The 19,098-nt window shown below is 42.9% G+C and overlaps 1 protein-coding gene across 1 annotated transcript; it reads right to left on the bottom strand.

Moving 5' to 3' along the window:
- Positions 1-3,516: 3,516 nt before the first annotated feature.
- On the bottom strand, positions 3,517-18,952 carry LOC139582861 (adenylosuccinate synthetase isozyme 1 B). The gene is made up of 13 exons (XM_071413261.1): positions 18,666-18,952; positions 8,351-8,453; positions 8,149-8,211; positions 7,951-8,001; positions 7,410-7,476; positions 7,015-7,122; positions 6,777-6,858; positions 6,356-6,482; positions 5,772-5,926; positions 5,481-5,605; positions 5,222-5,319; positions 4,911-5,060; positions 3,517-4,804 (listed from the first exon to the last, which is right to left on the bottom strand). Exons 1-13 carry the CDS (start codon positions 18,831-18,833, stop codon positions 4,752-4,754), a joined length of 1,350 nt encoding a protein of 449 aa, XP_071269362.1. The 5' UTR covers positions 18,834-18,952; the 3' UTR covers positions 3,517-4,751.
- Positions 18,953-19,098: the final 146 nt, after the last annotated feature.

The raw sequence follows: 19,098 nt of genomic DNA on the forward strand, positions 1-19,098 counted from the left end.
CGTCAACACAAAACCTAGGAGGCTCATGGTTCTCACCTGCTTCCATAGACTTACACAGTAATTATGACAACTTCCAGAGGACGTCCTCCAACCTATCAGAGCTCTTGCAGATTGAACTGACATGTTGTCCACCCAATAAAAGTATCAGAGAATGAATCTGGTTCTGAAAGCATAAGCTACATCTAGCTAGCACTGCAGTGTATAAAATGTGGTGAGTGGTTGACTTAAAGACAATAGTTGAACAAATTAATTTGTTTTACAATGAAGGAGAAGCAAGAGAGCGAGAGAGAGATATTTAGTTGTATTTTTTTCACTTAGCTAGCGAATACAGATAGCTAGTTTAGCCTACTAAAACACCTGGCTGAAACAGAGGGGGGTGCTATGTTAGCTAGCTGGCTATGGCTATCCAAACACTGGAACTCTTCCAAGTCAAGGTAAGCTTTTGGTTTTATAAATGTATTGCCACCCACTGGTGTAACTGCTGAACTGCTTGCTGACTGTACACTGTACTGAATCATTGTACCGGGTTTAGTAATGCATTAGTTATAGTAGCTATGTTGATTATGACGTTACTAGCGTTGTTAGCTAATATGGTGCCAACGACATAGGCTGTGTGTAGTGGTTAGCGGTTATGATATGAAGGTTTGGCTTAGAAAGTTTTTTTTGCCTGGCCCCAGGCACATGTGTTGTGCTCTGAAGTGCACAAGCGAAGGGAAAATGTGAGAGGAGGAGAGTGTATAGATGCTAGAAGGAATTATATAACAAGCAAAATGTTCATGCTGTTTGTATGTGGCTGCTACGAAAGTGGCCTGTGTTTGCGCATGATCAGGGGTGTGTTCATTCCGCCGATTCTGTTTAAAAATGTTTCTTAAACAGAAGCAAACTATCAAGGCACAAGGCGAGACCCAGATGCAGACAGGAAGCAGATGGTTGGAGTCTTACAATGTTTATTAATTCAAAGGGGTAGGCAAGAGAATGGTTGTGCACAGGCAAAAGGTCAAAACCAGATCAGAGTCCAGCAGGTACAGAGTGGCAGACAGGCTTGTGGTCAGGCAGGCGGGTACAAAGTCCAGAAACAGGCAAGGGTCAAACCTGCTAGGACTAGAAAAAGGAGAATGCAAAAAGCAGGAACGGGAAAAACGCTTGTTGACTTGGAAACATACAAGACAAACTGGCACAGAGAAACAGGAAAAACACAGGGATAAATACACTGGGGAAAATCAGCGACACCTGGAGGGGGTCGCTAGTGTGCAATTGGACAAGGACATCCCTGCCAGCCAAACCCTCCCCTAACCCAGACGGCGCTGGGCCAATTGTGCGTTACCCCATGGGTCTCCTGGTTGCGTCCTCCCCTAACAGGCTCTGCGTGTAACGGCTGTCGTAGTCGTTCTCCTCCTCAGACGAGGAGGAGCATGGATCGGACCAAGATGCGGATTGGTAAGTATTCATATTTTAATGGGAAAACAACAAACACTACAAAATACAACAACCAACAAACGTGACTAACCTGAAACAGTCCTGTGTGGCCCAAACACTGACACAGGAACAAACACCCACAAAACACAGGTGAAACCCAGGCTGCCTAAGTATGATTCTCAATCAGGGACAACGATTGACAGCTGTCTCTGATTGAGAATCATACCAGGCCGAACACAAAATCCCAACATAGAAAATCAAACCTAGACCAACCCACCCAACTCACGCCCTGACCAACTAAAACAAATACAAAACAAAGGAAAACAGGTCAGGAACGTGACACTGCGACAGAGTCTGGACTCAAACCCAGAATCTCTAGTGGCACAGCTTGCACTGCGATGCAGTGTCTTAGACCACTGCGCCACTTGGGAGGCCCTCTGTCATCTTGATTACTCTAATTTTTCTCTCGACCTGTGCACCTACGTTGTAAACTTTCATTCATAGGCTAGGTTGTAGCAACCGACCTCATGATGGTTATAGGGAATATTAGAGTATCAAGTAGTAGCCTAAACCTATCAATGTTACATTGAGCTGGGTGAATGGAATATGAATGACAGTCTTCCAATATGCTATAATAGAAATAAGGCCATGCTCATAAAAATAAAAATGATCATCCTCCCTCATCTTAAACGTCACCGACCGCCACTGATTGAGCCACAACTGCTGTATTAATCTACTACAGTAACATAACTGCAATCTAAATATATAATACAATGCAATAACAATGTTACTCCCCTAAATTTAAATATTGTAACTGTTCAAGTAATTGAGCTTGTTTTCTACAATTTCTATGTGTGGTTTATTATTTGCCTTTGTTTGAAAACAGCCATTTTCTCTCTGAGATGCTTCTGCAACGCAGACTCTAGCATATTGTAAATTAAATTACAAGAAAGAAAGAACATGTGGATATCCTCCTCATCATCGTCAATGAAATGCCCATCCAACTTCCAGTATAAAGCCAGAAGTAAAGATATGAACTGTTTCAACATTAGATTAGTATTGGCTCCTGCGGGAGCAGAGGAACACAACAGGGACTTGCATCCAGAAAACAAACATCCTGAAAACAAGGCACAAACACATAAATATAAATGTCCAAGGAGAGGCTGAGACGTTAAGTGGTGAGACAGATGGAAAGACCTAGTGTTCCTCCCCTGCAGGGACACAATTCCAGGAACAGTTTCTCACAGCAACTATGGATTTATTGTCAATAAAAGAGCCAAAATGGCCCCTTGCTTACCGAATGAGAAACTCCAGCAGGCTCTTATCTAATTTGCCCTAACCTTCTCATTAAACAGGCCATCCCTGGGTCACAGTAACTGGCTATTTTCAGGGAAGTGACACCCTTCTGGGGTGACACTCGGAGGGGAGAGGAAGGGTCATGGGGAGCAGGTGTGGTAAAAGTGGCTGGGATTTAATTTGAAAGGGTCTTAATCAGATAACCTAAACGTCCAAACTGGAGCACAGGAGCCTCATTGCCAATATTTCAGCAATGTAGTGGTACTAGACTTTCTGATGAGACCAAATGAAGACAAAGTTCGCATCACCACTGATCCGTAGCAGGTTACAATCCACACCAGTGCCAAATAAATAGAGGGATTTTAAGTTCTGATAGTTGGAAGCAAGTCCCTTGAATGACATTTTACAATGTACTATTTCACCTATTGTGTTCTCAGATTAGAACAGATAAAGGAAAGGAGGCTGCGACAGTCTGAAATGGTTTCCTGTTTACACAGGCATTCTGATCTTTTTTCTACTAATTGGTCTTTTGATCAATCACATCAGTTGTTTTCACATCAGAGCTTACTCAGAGCTGGTCTGATTGGTCAAAAGACCAATTAGTGATCAATAAGATCCAAATTGGTCTGCCTGTGTAAATGCAGCCGGAGATAGGGAGAGGAAACCACTTCAGACTGTTGCCAATTAAAATAACCTAGTCCAGCAGATGACACTATTTCCTCAGTATTCACCAGAGTTGTGACTATTTGTATCTTTTCTTGACAGGAGGGTGTGCCAGAGACAAAATAGACAAAACACAACAGATCAATTGTGCAATATAACAGATTTATTTGCATATCAGATTTCCACTTCTTAAAGATTTCTACTTGTAACAATATTGCACTAGATAACTTTTGGGCTATCACAGTGCCATCTTAGCTGTTATAGTACAGTATCAATGGGGGACATAATATTACGAAAAACAGAAATTTGACGGGTGCAAAAATACATCGGGACTGAGATATGATTGGTTCAAAAATACATTTGTTTTATATCATCAAATGTGTCACAGAAGCAAAAAAAATGGATCCCTGTGCGCTTTCAACAAAATGTGGACAACATGATACAGGACACATCATTTACACCTAGACCACAACATCTCTACATTCAAAGACTCAATCATGGACAAGCTTACTGACACTTGTGGCTGCTTCACATGATATATTGTTGTCTCTACCTTCTGGCCCTTTGTGCTGTTGTCTGTGCCAAACAATGTTTGCACCATGTTTGTGCTGCTACCATGCTGTGCTGCTGCCATGTTGTGTCACTACCGTGTTGTTGTCATGTTGTGTTGCTACCATGCTGTGTTGTGTTGCTGCCATGCTGTGTTGTGTTGTTGTCTTAGGTCTCTCTTTATGTAGTGTTGTGGTGTCTCTCTTGTCGTGATGTGTGTTTCGCCCAACTTTTTAAAAATCCCAGCCCACGTCCCTGCCTCTTGGTAGGCCGTCATTATAAATAAGAATTTGTTCTTAACTGAAGTGCCTAGTTAAATAAAGGTTAAATAAAAGATAAAATGTTATACTCATGACTACATAATTCTGGCCATTGCACATTGTTCAGAATAGTTTTTTCAGCTGTCGTTCTCCATCAGCATGCAAGTATTAGGCATCAGATACTGGCCAAGATTCATTCAAGTCTAAACAACATAGGCTACCTGACATGACAGTAATGTCAAATCAAAACAATATTTTGCAAAATACTCAAATGCTATATCAGTGCAAAGAAAGGAATTGGGACATAAACAAGTCTATCTGAACTCAACTAAAATAATTTCACGGTTTGTAAATTGCAACAGAGAAGAGCCACTGTGACACAATCAATATAAGTATTTTCTGAACATGTCTCAAAGTCTCATATTTGCTCACTTTGTGTGGCTGCGGCAGCCCCGTAAAGTAGGAAAAACATTTTAAAAACAGAGGAAATCTGACCAGGGCAGATAAAGCCATAGCACCTCAATTCACCTTCATGGAGAGAGGAAGGATGGAGGAAGGTGTTGTGTCCTAGAACATCTGGATCATAGACTCCCTGGCCTTGCCCACTCCAACCCATTTGACTGGAAAGAGAAAACATTGATTAAGAGCCATTGAAAAGTTTTTATGTATTGATCTCGTTATTTTTAAAACAGCATGTAGGTCCTGAATTTGGAATATAATACTTACTGGGTACGCCAACGTGGATCTCCACAAAGCGGATGTAGTTCTGGGCTTTGACTGGCAGATCTTCCCACTTCCTACAGGCTGAGGTGTCACTCTTCCAGCCAGGCAGTTTCTCGTACTCCACTTCCACTTTCTGCAAGACGTCCATGTTAGCTGAGAAGACAGGGAGGAGACATGGGTCATACAGTCCATGGAGAAAGGTTTAGTGGAAAAAATATACAAATTAATCTTATAAAGCCAAGCCAATTCTTTGTTTCTTTCATCACATACATGTATAGAGGAATATATACACTACTAAATTCAGTCAGTCTTACCTGGGAAATAGGGAATCTTTTTGCCATTGAGCTTATAAGACACTCCCACTTTGATTTCATCCATCACATCAAGGATATCAAGTTTGGTTAATGCAAACCTGTGATTGAAAAACAAGGAAAAAATGTAACATGTATCTCTCCTCTCTTGTCCCCCCCCCCCACATAAGATCCAGTAGGTGGCAATGTGGCCCACATTTTCTATAAAGGTAACAGGACTGCACGACATTTGGGGCAGGGCAAACTCTGCTGTGACACTCACGCAGTGAAGCCGTTGATCATGTTGGCGTAACGCAGGATGACCAGATCCAGCCAACCACAGCGTCTCTTCCTCCCTGTGGTCACGCCCACCTCATGGCCCCGCGTCTGCAGCAGCTCTCCAACCTCCTGTAAGGACAGATGACAGCAGAGAAGCTGGTCTGAGCAATCAGACCTTCAACTACTCTATTCTGTGTAGACTTGACAACTTTGCATTTGAATTCTGACATTATGTTCTTCACTCTATAGCTCCTCTTACTTGCATTTAGTGTATCATGTTTGGGGTTTGACTCACATTGAGTTGTTCTGTGGGGAACGCACCGATGCCCACTCTAGTCGTGTAGGCCTTCACTACCCCATACACATCACCAATGTTCAGAGGGGGGATGCCCAGTCCGGTACATACACCACCCACGGTACAGTTTGATGATGTCACAAATGGGTATGTTCCTGGGAGACGAGAGCAACATTCTAAAGGGATGCATTTCTGATAGCCTCATGGATGTGCACCAGACCATTTGCTAGCAAACTGTGTGGGGGAATGTCTTCCTTTAAAATGTCCTATTTCATTATAATGAATACTGTATATGTGGTTGTGTCAACAGGTGTAAACAAGGACTGTGTCGACCCAAATAGTTGTTGAGCCTATCTTAAGAAACCAAACACAAACCCATTCTAAGGAAACATACCATGCCTATGAACATACTATTATATGCCTATGAACATACTATTATATTTTAGTAAATTAGCAGACACTCTTATCCAGAGCAACTTACTGTAGTGAGTACCATTTCTCTTGGGCTAACAGTGCTTACTCATATTCATGCGTCTATAACCGTCTCATACAGTCAGCCATAGGGGAGTATAGAATTCCCTTACCAAAGTCAATGTCAAGCAGGGCAGCGTTCGCTCCCTCCACCAGAATCTTCTTAGGGGGTCCATTAATAGCATCGTACATGAAATAGACACCGTCTCGCACCATGGGTCTTATCCGCTCAGCATACTCCTATATGATTAGACAGGATGCAAGATTCGATTTGTTCCTAATGTATGGATAGATGGATCATGAGAGCAGAGCTACTGTAATTCTCATCTGCTTCTCCGATGCTAAATTTAGACCTCACCCCATGACTGAGAGGATTTCATGGTTATTATGGGTTGATGATGATGATAATGAGTTATGAGTGTGTCCACTCTGTTACAATTCTGACATACTTTTTCTAATAGCTGAGGGGTATTTACCCCATCGCCATGTCAACACAAACAAACACATAAAAAATGCACACTTCATGAAATCCACCTTTAATTTCTTCAGTTGACCGTCAACATCTACCTCCAATGTGGGGAACATGGCCTGGTACTGCTGAGCAAGGTTCTTGAACCTAGAACCAAGCCACCATCAGAAGAACATGAATATACTGTAGCAATATGTCCATAATAAATGTTCCCATTGTCCAGAGAGCCAAATGCCAAACTGGCACTCCCCATAACCCTCAGCCTCTGTGAGTGAAGGTGAAGGTGATGATGGTGAGACTTACCTCATAGAAAAGTCTTTGAAATCAGCTAGAAGGTCACAGATACGCAGCCCCGTACGTGATGCTTTGCTTGAGTAGGTTGGTCCGATGCCTTTCTTTGTGGTTCCAATACTGTATGAAGTAAATTATGAATTACAACACTATATTTGAGGAATATAAGCATTTCAACACTACAGGAATTATGATTCTTATAAAACAATTAATCTGGTAACACTTTACTTAAAGCATGCAGGTAATGCTTAATAACATGTTACAAGCATCGCATGCTTTTATAATGTATCATGATTTATGACAAGTTTTACAATGCATTCTAAATGCATCATAATGCATTACACCTGCAGGCTTTAGTAAAGTGTTGTTTGAGTCCTGCAGAAGAAGGTGTAATTTCCAGTTCTTACTTTTTCCCTTCCTGTGCTTCTCTCTGTACCTCCTGGAGCCCGTCAACTGCCTGGTGAAAGTCAAACACTGTCCAAAGGGTAAACAGGTTATTTCACACCACGGACACAAACATATGCCTGTCAACAGCAGAACATGCCATCGGAACATGTGAGAGTATGGGATAAATGTCTCTCCATGTCCTAAAATTATCTGCAACAACTGTTAACCAGCACTGTAAAAAAGTCTTCTTAAAATCATCTCACTACATCTCACAGCTGGTCAGCTGATCAATGTCAAACTGTTGTCACAACACAAACTATATTAAATATTGCATTGCCATATTGTTACATAACCTGCAGTAACTGTAAAAAGTACTAACATAAATCAATCAGCAATTGATTGGTGGGCAATCAGCAATAATCAATTATATCCTATCACACCACATCTGTTACTCTCAACAAACAACTGTGTTTGTTTTATCTGTTTTTAGCACTATCTGAACTACATGTCCTTTGCCCTCTCCTCTAAATGCAGCTGTTTTCCAATAAGAGTGTTAGTTACCAATGTGGGCCCTGTCTGAGATGATCAGTCTCTTCTCCCAGTCTTTAAGGCCTGTGGGATGGAAACATAAAATAGTTAGGCAAAATCACTCTGTTCTCTCATCTGCTGTTCCTTTCTAAATGGATTATCAACATGCACATTCTAAGACAAACTATAGGCCAATTACGCTACTTAATGTTGATATCAAAATCTTCCCACCTTTCTTTTCATTTTTTTCAGCTTCTTCAAACAAGCCTGGCAGATGAATGACCACACCATTGCCTGCAGAGACAGAAGGGATGTTCTGTGTAAGAATACACAGTGGGCTATGATTGGATGGTAGGCCTACAACTGGCAAACCAAAGAGCCGAGTGACTGGTTAGTGCAAGCTGCTGAAGACAGGGAATAGGGATGTACACACCGATCACGGAAAGAGCTTTGGAGTTGATGATCCCGCTGGGTAGGAGGTGGAAGTCATATTCCTTCCCATCCACCACCACCGTGTGACCTGCGTTGTTACCGCCCTGTGTTCAGAGAACAAGAAGAACAGAGAGGGCACTCAGGAATGTGATAACTGTATGGGTTAGTTTATCTCATCCAACAATTATCCACTGTCTGTAGATACACAAGACTGGTTGGTCACACTATAACATGCCTGGGGAAATACAGTAGGTCTTCCCACATCAAACTAACCCACAATCTGCAGTACTAGAGTAGGAGCTATTTTAGCAGCAGCAGTGATCGGGGCAGTATGCCCTTCTCATGTATCCATGCTTCCCCAGGCATGTAACTCCTCCTTATCCCCTGGGCCTGGCAGGCACGCTAGAGGTAGAGGGGCACCCCAAACGGACACCCTCTTATCTGTGCAACCAGGGACAAATAGATCCTTAGCAGTAAACTAGTGACAAGCCCAAACTCTTTCTTAGCACAAAGGATAGTTCACTATTTTCTTTTGCTTGTTGAATAATGCATAGGTGGAGACAGAAATGAGCCCATTTGAAGAATCTTTGAGGACTTGAAATGTTACCTATAAGGACCTTTTATCATTGTCCTAAAAGTTATGTGTATGTTGTTACTTCCAGTATCTCCTCTGCAGCTGCATTTCACTCCTGTCCTTCTGCAGGAACCTTTCTTACGTCTCCACCAGTGGGACCACAGACTTGGTCAAATCAAATCAAATTGTATTTGTCACATGCGCCGAATACAACAGATGTAGACCTTACCGTGAAATGCTTACTTACAAGCTCTTAACCACCAATGCAGTTCAAGAAATAGAGTTAAGAAAATATTTTAGAAATAAATAATAATATATGTTTTTTTAAAGTAACACAATAAAAAAACAATAACAAGGCTATATACAGGGGGTGCCGGGAACCGAGTCAATGTGCGGGGATAAAGGTTAGTTGAGGTAATTTGTACATACAGGTAGGGGTAAAGTGACTATGCATAGATAATAAACAGCAAGTAGCAGCAGTATAAAAACAAAGGGGGGGTCAATGCAAATAGTCCAGGTGGCCATTTGATTAATTGTTCAGCAGTCTTATGGATTGGGAGTAGAAGCTGTTAAGAAGCCTTTTGGACCTAGACTTGGTGCTCCGGTACCGCTTGCCGTGCGGTAGCGGAGAGAATAGTCTATGACTTGGCACCACCTATTATATGGGTCCTGGATTGCAGGAAGCTTGGCCCCAGTGGTGTACTGGGCCGTACGCACTACTCCCCTTATCCCGGCAGGCAGACCTCCCCCTCCGCCCCGTGTCATCGGGGGCCAGCCGACTTTAACCGTCCATCGGATACTGGATTCCCGCCGTGTGCAGCGGTCCTGGCAGTATCTGGTGGACTGGGAAGGCTACGGTCACGAGGAGCGCTCCTGGGTTCCTGCCAAAGACGTACTGGACCCTGACCTCATTCGACAGTTCAGGGCCATCCACCCGAGAAATCTGGTAGGAACGTCAGGAGCCGTTCCTAGGGGGAGGATTCTGTCAGGATTTGGCCAGGATTGTTCCGGTTTTGGCCACTAGATGCCCCCATTGTGCTTTTTTGACCCTTTTTTCCCCCCTTGTTTCCAGTTATTATTTGCACCTGTGCCTCGTTTCCCTTGTATGTATTTAAACCCTTAGTTTTCCTCAGTTCTTTGCTCTGTGTTTGAATGTTAGCACCCAGCCCCAGCAATACTGTGTACATTTATTACTCCAGTTGGATTCTCTTGAGGTACTCTGTTTTTGTTCTTGTTAATTTATTTTTGATTATTTCTTTTGAGGTTTTTTCCCTGCTGTATCTACCACCTTGTGGATTTACCTTTTGTCTTGGAGGATTACCTTTTTTCTCTTGGAATTACTTTTGACGTTGTGGATTTATATTTTTGCCTGAAGTACTTTCCTTTTTACTTTATTAAAACACTGTCTCAAGTACTGCTGTGTCTGCCTCATCTTCTGGGTTCTGCTGACTATTAGTGGCTCAGTTTTGCTAAGTGACTGTTTCTCACACCGGAGACCCGAGTTCGTAACCGGGTCCTGACACTAGGGTGTTGAACGCTGAGCTGTAGTCAATGAACAGCATTCTCATAGGTGTTCCTTTTGTCCAGGTGGGAAAGGGCAGTGTGGCGTGCGATTGAGATTGCGTCATCTGTGGATCTGTTGGGGCGGTATACGAATTGAAGTGGATATAGGGGGATGATGGTATTGATGTGAGTCATGACCAGCCTTTCAAAGCACTTCAAGGCTACCGACGTGAGTGCTACGGGGCGGTAGTCATTTAGGCAGGTTACCTTTGCTTTCTTTGGCACAGGCACTAGAGAGGTTGAAAATGTCAGTGAAGACACTTGCCAGTTGGTCCGCGCATGCTCTGAGTACACGTCCTGGTAATATGTCTGGCCCCTGTAGTGGAAATTTCAGTACTAAGAGAGACTCCGGTCACAACATGTAGACTTGTTTACGTGCCGCTGTGCGGTTTGTCGCTAACCTTACTTTGCTTCCTGCCAACTTTATGGTTTTTGCTTTTTAATTACCGTTTATATTTTTAGTTTTTCCCTCGCTCAACTTTTTTCATTCAACTTTTTCACCCAGGACGCTTTATCTGGACGTGGTTCGTCAGGACCTCCATCAGCCAAAGCTAAGTAGTAACATTAACATGATGCCTTCTAATTGCAGTTGCTGTACTCATAATATACAGGAGAACGATCGCCTTATGGCGAGGATAGCTGTGCTGCAAGCCCAGCTTCAGACGTAAACATTAGGCAAAGGTAATTTAAGTGTAGGAAAGGATGAAACAGCGTCTGTGCCACCAGTAAGTACAGATAGTAGTATAAATCCCCTCGCACAGTCCCCGCAGCTGGACAATTTTCTCATGGCTTCTGGAAGGAAATGCTGTAGGAATGCTCAACCGGTGTCGCTCATTCAGCTGCCAGAAACTTTCAACCAGTTCTCCCCATTAAGCAATGGGTTGGAGTCAGAGGCAGAGCCTTCTCTGGTCTCTACTCCTCCCATTACGGGGTCTGAGACGCCGAAGCCTCCCACCATTAGCTCTGACAAATTGAAAACCCTAGTCATTAGCGACTCCATTACCCACAGTATTAGACTTAAAACGAATCATCAAACAATCATACACCGTTTACCAGGGGGCAGGGCTACCGACGTTAAGGCCAATCTGAAGATGGTGCTGGCTATAGCTAAAACTGGCGAGTGTAGAGAGTATAGGGATATTGTTATCCACGTCTGCACCAACGATGTTAAGATGAAACGGTCAGAGGTCACCAAGCGCAACATAGCTTCAGCGTGTAAATCAGCTAGAAAGATGTGTCGGCATCGAGTAATTGTCTATGGCCCCCTCCCAGTTAGGGGGAGTGATGAGCTCTACAGCAGAGTCTCACAACGCAATCGCTGGTTGAAAACTGTTTTCTGCCCCTCCCAAAAGATAGAATTTGTAGATAATTGGCCCTCCTTCTGGGACTCACCCACAAACAGGACCAAGCCTGGCCTGTTGAGGAGTGACGGACTCCATCCTAGCTGGAGGGGTGCTCTCATCTTATTTACGAACATAGACAGTGCTCTAACTCCCCTAGCTCCACAATGAGATAGGGTGCAGGCCAGGCAGCAGGCTGTTAGCCAGCCTGCCAGCTTAGTGGAGCCTGCCAATAGCACAGTCAGTGTAGTCTGAGCTATCCCCATTGAGACCGTGTCTGTGCCTCGATCTAGGTTGGGCAAAACTAAACATGGCGGTGTTCGCCTTAGCAATCTCACTGGAATAAAGACCTCCTCCATTCCTGCCATTATTGAAAGAGATTGTGATATCTCACATCTCAAAATAGGGCTACTTAATGTTAGATCCCTCACTTCCAAAGCAGTTATAGTCAATTAACTAATCACTGATCATAATCTTGATGTGATTGGCCTGACTGAAACATGGCTAAAGCCTGATAAATTTACTGTGTTAAATGAGGCCTCACCTCCTGGTTACACTAGTGACCATATACCCCGCGCGGAGGTGTTGCTAACATTTACAATAGCAAAAAAAATAATGACTTTTCATCTTTTGAGCTTCTATTCATGAAATCTATGCAGCCTACTCAATCACTTTTTTTATAGCTACTGTTTACAGGCCTCCTGGGCCATATACAGCGTTCCTCACTGAATTCCCTGAATTCCTATCGGACCTTGTAGTCATGGCAGATAATATTCACACTTTTGGGGACTTTAATATTCACATGGAAAAGTGAACACAGACCCACTCCAAAAGGCTTTCAGAGCCATCATCGACTCAGTGGGTTTTGTCCAACATGTCTCCGGACCTACTCACTGCCACAGTCATATTCTGGAACTAGTTTTGTCCCGTGGAATAAATGTTGTGGATCTTAATGTTTTTCCTCATAATCCTGGACTATCGGACCACCATTTTATTATGTTTGCAATCGCAACAGATAATCTGCTCAGACCCCAACCAAGGATCATCAAAAGCCGTGCTATAAATTCTAGGACAACCCAAAGATTCCTAGATGCCCTTCCAGACTCTCTCCACCTACCCAAGAATGTCAGAGTACAAAAATCAGTTAACCACCTAACTGAGGAACTCAATTTAACCTTGCGCAATACCCTAGATGCAGTTGCACCCCTAAAAACAAAAAACATTTATCATAAGAAACTATCTCCCTGGTATACAGAAAATACCAGAGCTCTGAAGCAAGCTTCAGTTCTGTCAGGTGCAGAAACACAAAACAGAAAATAACTACCCACAAAGCATCGGTGGGGAAAAGATACCTAAGTATGGTTCCCAATCAGAGACAACGATAGACAGCTGTCCCTGATTGAGAACCATACCCGGCCAAAACAAAGAAATACAAAACATAGAAAAAGGAACATAGAATGCCCACCCAAATCACACCCTGACCAAACCAAAATAGAGACATAAAAAGCTCTCTAAGGTCAGGGCGTGACATATAGCCTCTCTTGAAAAAGTCAAACCTTGACCCAGAAAATATAAAAAACTATCGGCCTATATCGAATCTCCCATTCCTCTCAAAAAATTTTTTAAAAGTTGTTGCGCGGCAACTCACTGCCTTCCTGAAGACAAACAATGTATACGAAACGCTTCAGTCTGGTTTTAGACCCCATCATAGCACTGAGACTGCACTTGTGAAGGTGGTAAATTACCTTTTAATGGCGTCAGACCGAGGCTCTGCATCTGTCCTCGTGCTCCTAGACCTTAGTGCTGCTTTTGATACCATCGATCACCACATTCTTTTGGAGAGATTGGAAACCCAAATTGGTCTACACGGACAAGTTCTGGCCTGGTTTAGATCTTATCTGTCGGAAAGATATCAGTTTGTCTCTGTGGATGGTTTGTCCTCTGACAAATCAACTGTAAATGTTGGTGTTCCTCAAGGCTCTGTTTTAGGACCACTATTGCTTTCACTATATATTTTACCGATGTGAAATGTCATTCTGATGTCATTCGGAAACATAATGTTAACTTTCACTGCTATGCGGACGACACACAGCTGTACATTTCGATGAAGCATGGTGAAGCCCCAAAATTGCCCTCCCTGGAAGCCTGTGTTTCAGACATAAGGAAGTGGATGGTGGCAAATGTTCTACTTTTAAACTTGGACAAAACAGAGATGCTATTTCTAGGTCCCAAGAAACAAAGAGATCTTCTGTTGAATCTGAAAATGAATCTTGATGGTTGTACAGTCGTCTCAAATAAAACTGTGAAGGACCTCGGCGTTCTCGGTGTTACTCTGGACCCTGATCTCTCTTTTTACGAACACATCAAGACTGTTTCAAGGACAGCTTTTTTACATCTACGTAACATTGCAAAAATCAGAAACTTTCTGTCCAAAAATGATGCAGAAAAATGTATCAATGCTTTTGTCACTTCTAGGTTAGACTACTGCAATGCTCTACTTTCCGGCTACGCGGATAAAGCACAAAATAAACTTCAGTTAGTGCTAAACACGGCTGCTAGAATCTTGACTATAACCACAACATTCTATCATATTACTCCAGTGCTAGCCTCTGGCTTCCTGTTAAGGCAAGGGCTGATTTCAAGGTTTTTCTACTAACCTACAAAGCATTACATGGGCTTGCTCCTACCTATCTTTCCGATTTGGTCCTGCCGTACATACCTACACGTACGCTACGGTCACAAGACACATGCCTCCTTACTGTCCCTAGAATTTCTAAGCAAACAGTTGGAGGCAGGGCTTTCTCCTATAGAGCTCAATTTTTATGGAATGGTCTGCCTATCCATGTGAGAAACGCAGACTCGGTCTCCACCTTTAAGACTTTGTTGAAGACTCATCTCTTCAGTAGGTCCTTTGATTGAGTGTAGTCTGGCCCAGGAGTGTGAAGGTGAACGGAAAGGCACTGGAGCAACGAACCGCCCTTGCTGTCTCTGCCTGGCCGGTTCCCCTCTCTCCACTGCGATTCTCTGCTTCAAACCCTATTACAGGGGCTGAGTGACTGGCTTACTGGTGCTCTTCCATGCCATCCCTAGGAGGGGTACATCACTTGAGTGGGTTGAGTCACTGCCGTGGTCTGCCTGTCCGGGTTGGCGCCCCCCCTTGGGTTGTGCCATGGGGGAGATCTTAGTGGGCTATACTCGGCTTTGTCTCAGGATGTTAAGTTGGTGGTTGAAGATATCCCTCTAGTGGTGTGGGGGCTGTGCTTTGGCAAAGTAGGTGGGGTTATATTCTGCCTGTTTGGCCCTGTCCGGGGGTAATCGTCGGACGAGGCCACAGTGTCTCCAGACCCCTCCTGTCTCAACCTCCAGTATTTACTGTATGCTGCAATAGTTTACTTAATTCTCGCTCTCTTTTTCTCTCTTTCTTTCTTTCTTTCTTTCTTTCTTTCTTTCTTTCTTTCTTTCTTTCTTTCTTTCTTTCTTTCTCTCTCTCTCTCTCTCTCTCTCTCTCTCTCTCTCTCAGAGGACCTGAGCCCTAAGATCATGCCTCAGGACTACCTGGCCTGATGACTCCTTGCTGTCCCCAGTCCACTTGGTCGTGCTGCTGCTCCAGTTTCAATTGTTCTGCCTGCGGCTATGGAACCCTGACCTGTTCACCGGACATGCTACCTGTCCCAGACCTGCTGTTTTCAACTCTCTAGAGACAGCAGGAGCAGTAGAAATACTCTGAATGATAAGCTATGAAAAGCCAACTGACATTTACTCCTGAGGTGCTGACCTGTTGCACCCTCTACAACCACTGTGATTATTATTATTTGACCCTCATCTATTGAACATTTATGAACATTTGGACATCTTGGCCATGTTCTGTTATAATTCCCGGCACAGTTAGAAGAGGACTGGCCACCCCTCATAGCCTGGTTCCTCTCTAGGTTTCTTCCTAGGTTCTGGCCTTTCTAGGGAGTTTTTCCTAGCCACCGTGCTTCTACACCTGCATTGCTTGCTGTTTGGGGTTTTAGACTGGATTTCTGTACAGCACTTTGTGACATCAGCTGATGTAAGATGGGCTTAATAAATACATTTGATTGACTTGGACAATTATTCAAACAATCATCTTTATTCAACATCGATTAGTTATTGCAATAAGGAAACCGTCGACCGCACACTAAGTTGTGTTGCCGAGAGCTTCCCTAACAATGAAAAACAGACATCTTATATAGGACACTAAGAATGCTTAGTTCCATCCTTCTCAGGCAGATCAAAAAGCATCATAAGCCACTTTGGGTTCATCCTGTCATTAACAGCACATGGTGTTGTTCTAACCCCCAACCCTGGCTTAATTTCCCTGATGCCAGGATGTCTAGGACCCTTTGTTCCAGTCCATCACCACCCCACATCCTTTCCATGGAATACATCTCCCCAGTGCACCACTGGTCACAGAAATGAATGTGGCTGTAAAGTTTTATAGCCCTCTAGTAAAATCTATTTCCTCAATGCACAGACTATCTGCAGGAAGCTAGAGTGGACACCATAAAAACTCAGCCTTACTCTTAGTTAAATATATAATTGTTTACCATTAATATCAAACAAATCAAGTAAGTATATCTTTTTTCCCTGACACCCCGCGGCCTTGTGAATGTTGACCTGTTTAAAGGTCTTGCTCACATCGGCTACGGAGAGCGTGATCACACAGTCGTCCGGAACAGCTGGTGCTCTCATGCATTCTTCAGTGTTGCTTACCTCGAAGCGAGCATAAAAAGCATTTAGCTAGTCTGGTAAGCTTGCGTCACTGGGCAGCTCTCGGTTGGGTTTACCAATACCAGTCTCAATCCCTTCCTTCCTCAATGCCAAAGAGGAAACTAAATGTGCAAATGGTAACACTTTTTTATTGCCAATCACATAAATAAACATTAAGACATCTCTGTCATCAGCAGAAGCTTCATATAGATTCACCCTGCCATATTTCTAAGGTTACTTTCTAACAAAGACCAGTGTTGATTTGTCAGTCAAAAGACCAGAATGTCCTGATCCAAATAATTTTACTGTAGCACCGAAAATGAATACAGAGTGAACAATATGAAGCAAGAATCAAATAATTAATCTAGAAAAATAGTTACAGTAAACAATATCAGTAAGACAACATGCAAACAAAAGTCTGTAGATAAAACACAATTTTGACATATTCAATAAGGAAGATTTTATTTCAGAAGAATGTACAATTTGGAACCTTGAGGGTTTAGCACGTTTGTCATAGTTCAGTGACGTATCTTTACTTTGCCCAAATTCCTCTTTGATTACATTATGCACTAAAACAGGCTTATCTTCACAGACACAGTCCTCAGAATGATAGAGTGAGTGACCTTGGGACCTTAGGACACTGCTGCCCATTGTCACTGCCCAACACTCTCAATTTGGATAATTGAACACCACTCTTAAAAAATGCCATGGTTTTCTTTATTGGATTGAGAATATTTCGGCCTCCATCTTTTGGAGGTCTGTATCGACAGTGTCGACAAGAACATAACCATTTATTTTGTGTATCTCTAACTTCCTGTATTGTGTTATCACTTGAAAAAGTGCTCACTTGATGTCCCAAGCATCTCAGGAAAATCAAGATAAATTTGGATGAAAATAGAATTCCAGGGGAAAAGACAGTATTTTTCTGTTGCAGTAACTCTTTAGTGACCAAATGTAAAAAATGCTAAAGCTTCTTAAATTGATTCTTGATTTTAACATATTTTATATCAAACATGCCATGATTAGTGAATACCATGCTAGTCGACATGACAACCTATGTCTCTGTCACTTAACTTTGACATCGATGAAGTTTCCCTTTGGTGACATCAGTGTTATAATTAGGAGAGATACAGTGTCTATTCAGTCCACAATGGTGGGGCTAGAGTTGCATAAAGGAATGTAGACCTATTGTAAGCTGTTTCACAAATAGGGGATCAGGATCCACTGGGGAGACACTGAAATAAATGGGTGCAAACTGTGAGAGACTTGAGATCCATTCACTTAAGAATAGGCTAACAGGGGTCTAAAAATGGTTCAAATTCTTCAAATAGTTAGATGGCTAGGCTCAACTCGCACTGTTACTTTTATTGGTTGCAATATATTTTCAGCAGCTTTTCCAATAAATCTGTAATATGTCCCCTTCAGTAAATCACAGTTGGTTAGTCTACCACTACTCTGATGACCTACGCTGTTGCGCGCCTCAATGCGCATTGACATTTATCAGGCCACATGACTGAAGGGAATGCGGCATGCCACAGACGTCGCTGAGACCTTTACCACTTAGGCTGTCTGGAACAAAGTATAGCACACTGTGGCACTGGCCTCCCCGAGCCCATACTGTAATAGAGCTTGCATAGATACGCTATGCACGTCAACACAGCTCCAAACTTCTGTTGAGCCGGGTTCTTATTACAACATACCGGAATTTGCTTGTATTTATAAACGCAGTGTCTTTCAACCCAACATTCTATGGTGCCGTGCTGAAATAGTGAATGCCCAGTATGTTTTCTTTCATGCGCCTGGAAACGAATTTAACTATCGCGCTATGACTCCTGACTCTGCACAATTAATCAATATATACATTTTTTCACAATGGCACATACTGTACACTGTGTGACATTTCTCACAGAAATAAATATACTAAGGCACTTGCAAGATAACCGGTGCATACAGCAATTTGGGCCAAAATAAAAAGCAAAGGTTTGGAGAGAGAGCGCCTTTGCCCACCATTATCTTGCAAGTGCAACTTCTCCAAAAGAAACAAATGCATATATTACAAAGAACAAATAAGAAAGAAATAGTACATTTTAATCTTATTTCCTCACCTGGCATCTGCAAATGATGTCCGACTCTGTCGCCAACAAGTCGACCACTTTTCCCTTCCCTTCATCGCCCCATTGTGCACCAAGTACAACTGTCAACTTGTTCCCTGTGTCGTTACGGGGTCGCTTAACCCCTGCTCCTGGGTTTGTGTAACAAGCTTTGTGAGACATGTTTTGCCTACACTAGTGCACCGAGCGCAGTAGAAACGACAACCCGTAGGCCTATGTGATGGGAAAAATACCCCCTCAAGTCTGAGTCCGGTGTAACCAAATACGGGTTATCCGCCTGTTGATGCAGAGACACGTGCACGATAGACTACACAAGATCTCGTGTCTATTTTTACCGTTAGACCCCTTATCACTCAGTTTCAAGAGTTAGGCTACCACGCAAGCGAGAGCCAATGAGAATTCATATAGTGTAGCCGTGTTTTTGTGT

The sequence above is a fragment of the Salvelinus alpinus genome, chromosome 8, assembly GCF_045679555.1.
Source record: "Salvelinus alpinus chromosome 8, SLU_Salpinus.1, whole genome shotgun sequence".
NCBI classification, from domain to species: Eukaryota; Metazoa; Chordata; class Actinopteri; order Salmoniformes; family Salmonidae; genus Salvelinus; species Salvelinus alpinus.

Excerpts from the sequence above, each read along its gene's own strand:
- LOC139582861 (XM_071413261.1), bottom strand. The coding sequence starts at position 18,833 with ATGTCTCACAAAGCTTGTTACACAAACCCAGGAGCAGGGGTTAAGCGA. Across the intron at positions 8,212-8,350 it reads CAAAGCTCTTTCCGTGATCG|GCAATGGTGTGGTCATTCAT; the intron begins GTGTGTACATCC and ends CTGTCTCTGCAG. Across the intron at positions 8,002-8,148 it reads TGAAAAAAATGAAAAGAAAG|GCCTTAAAGACTGGGAGAAG; the intron begins GTGGGAAGATTT and ends TCCATCCCACAG.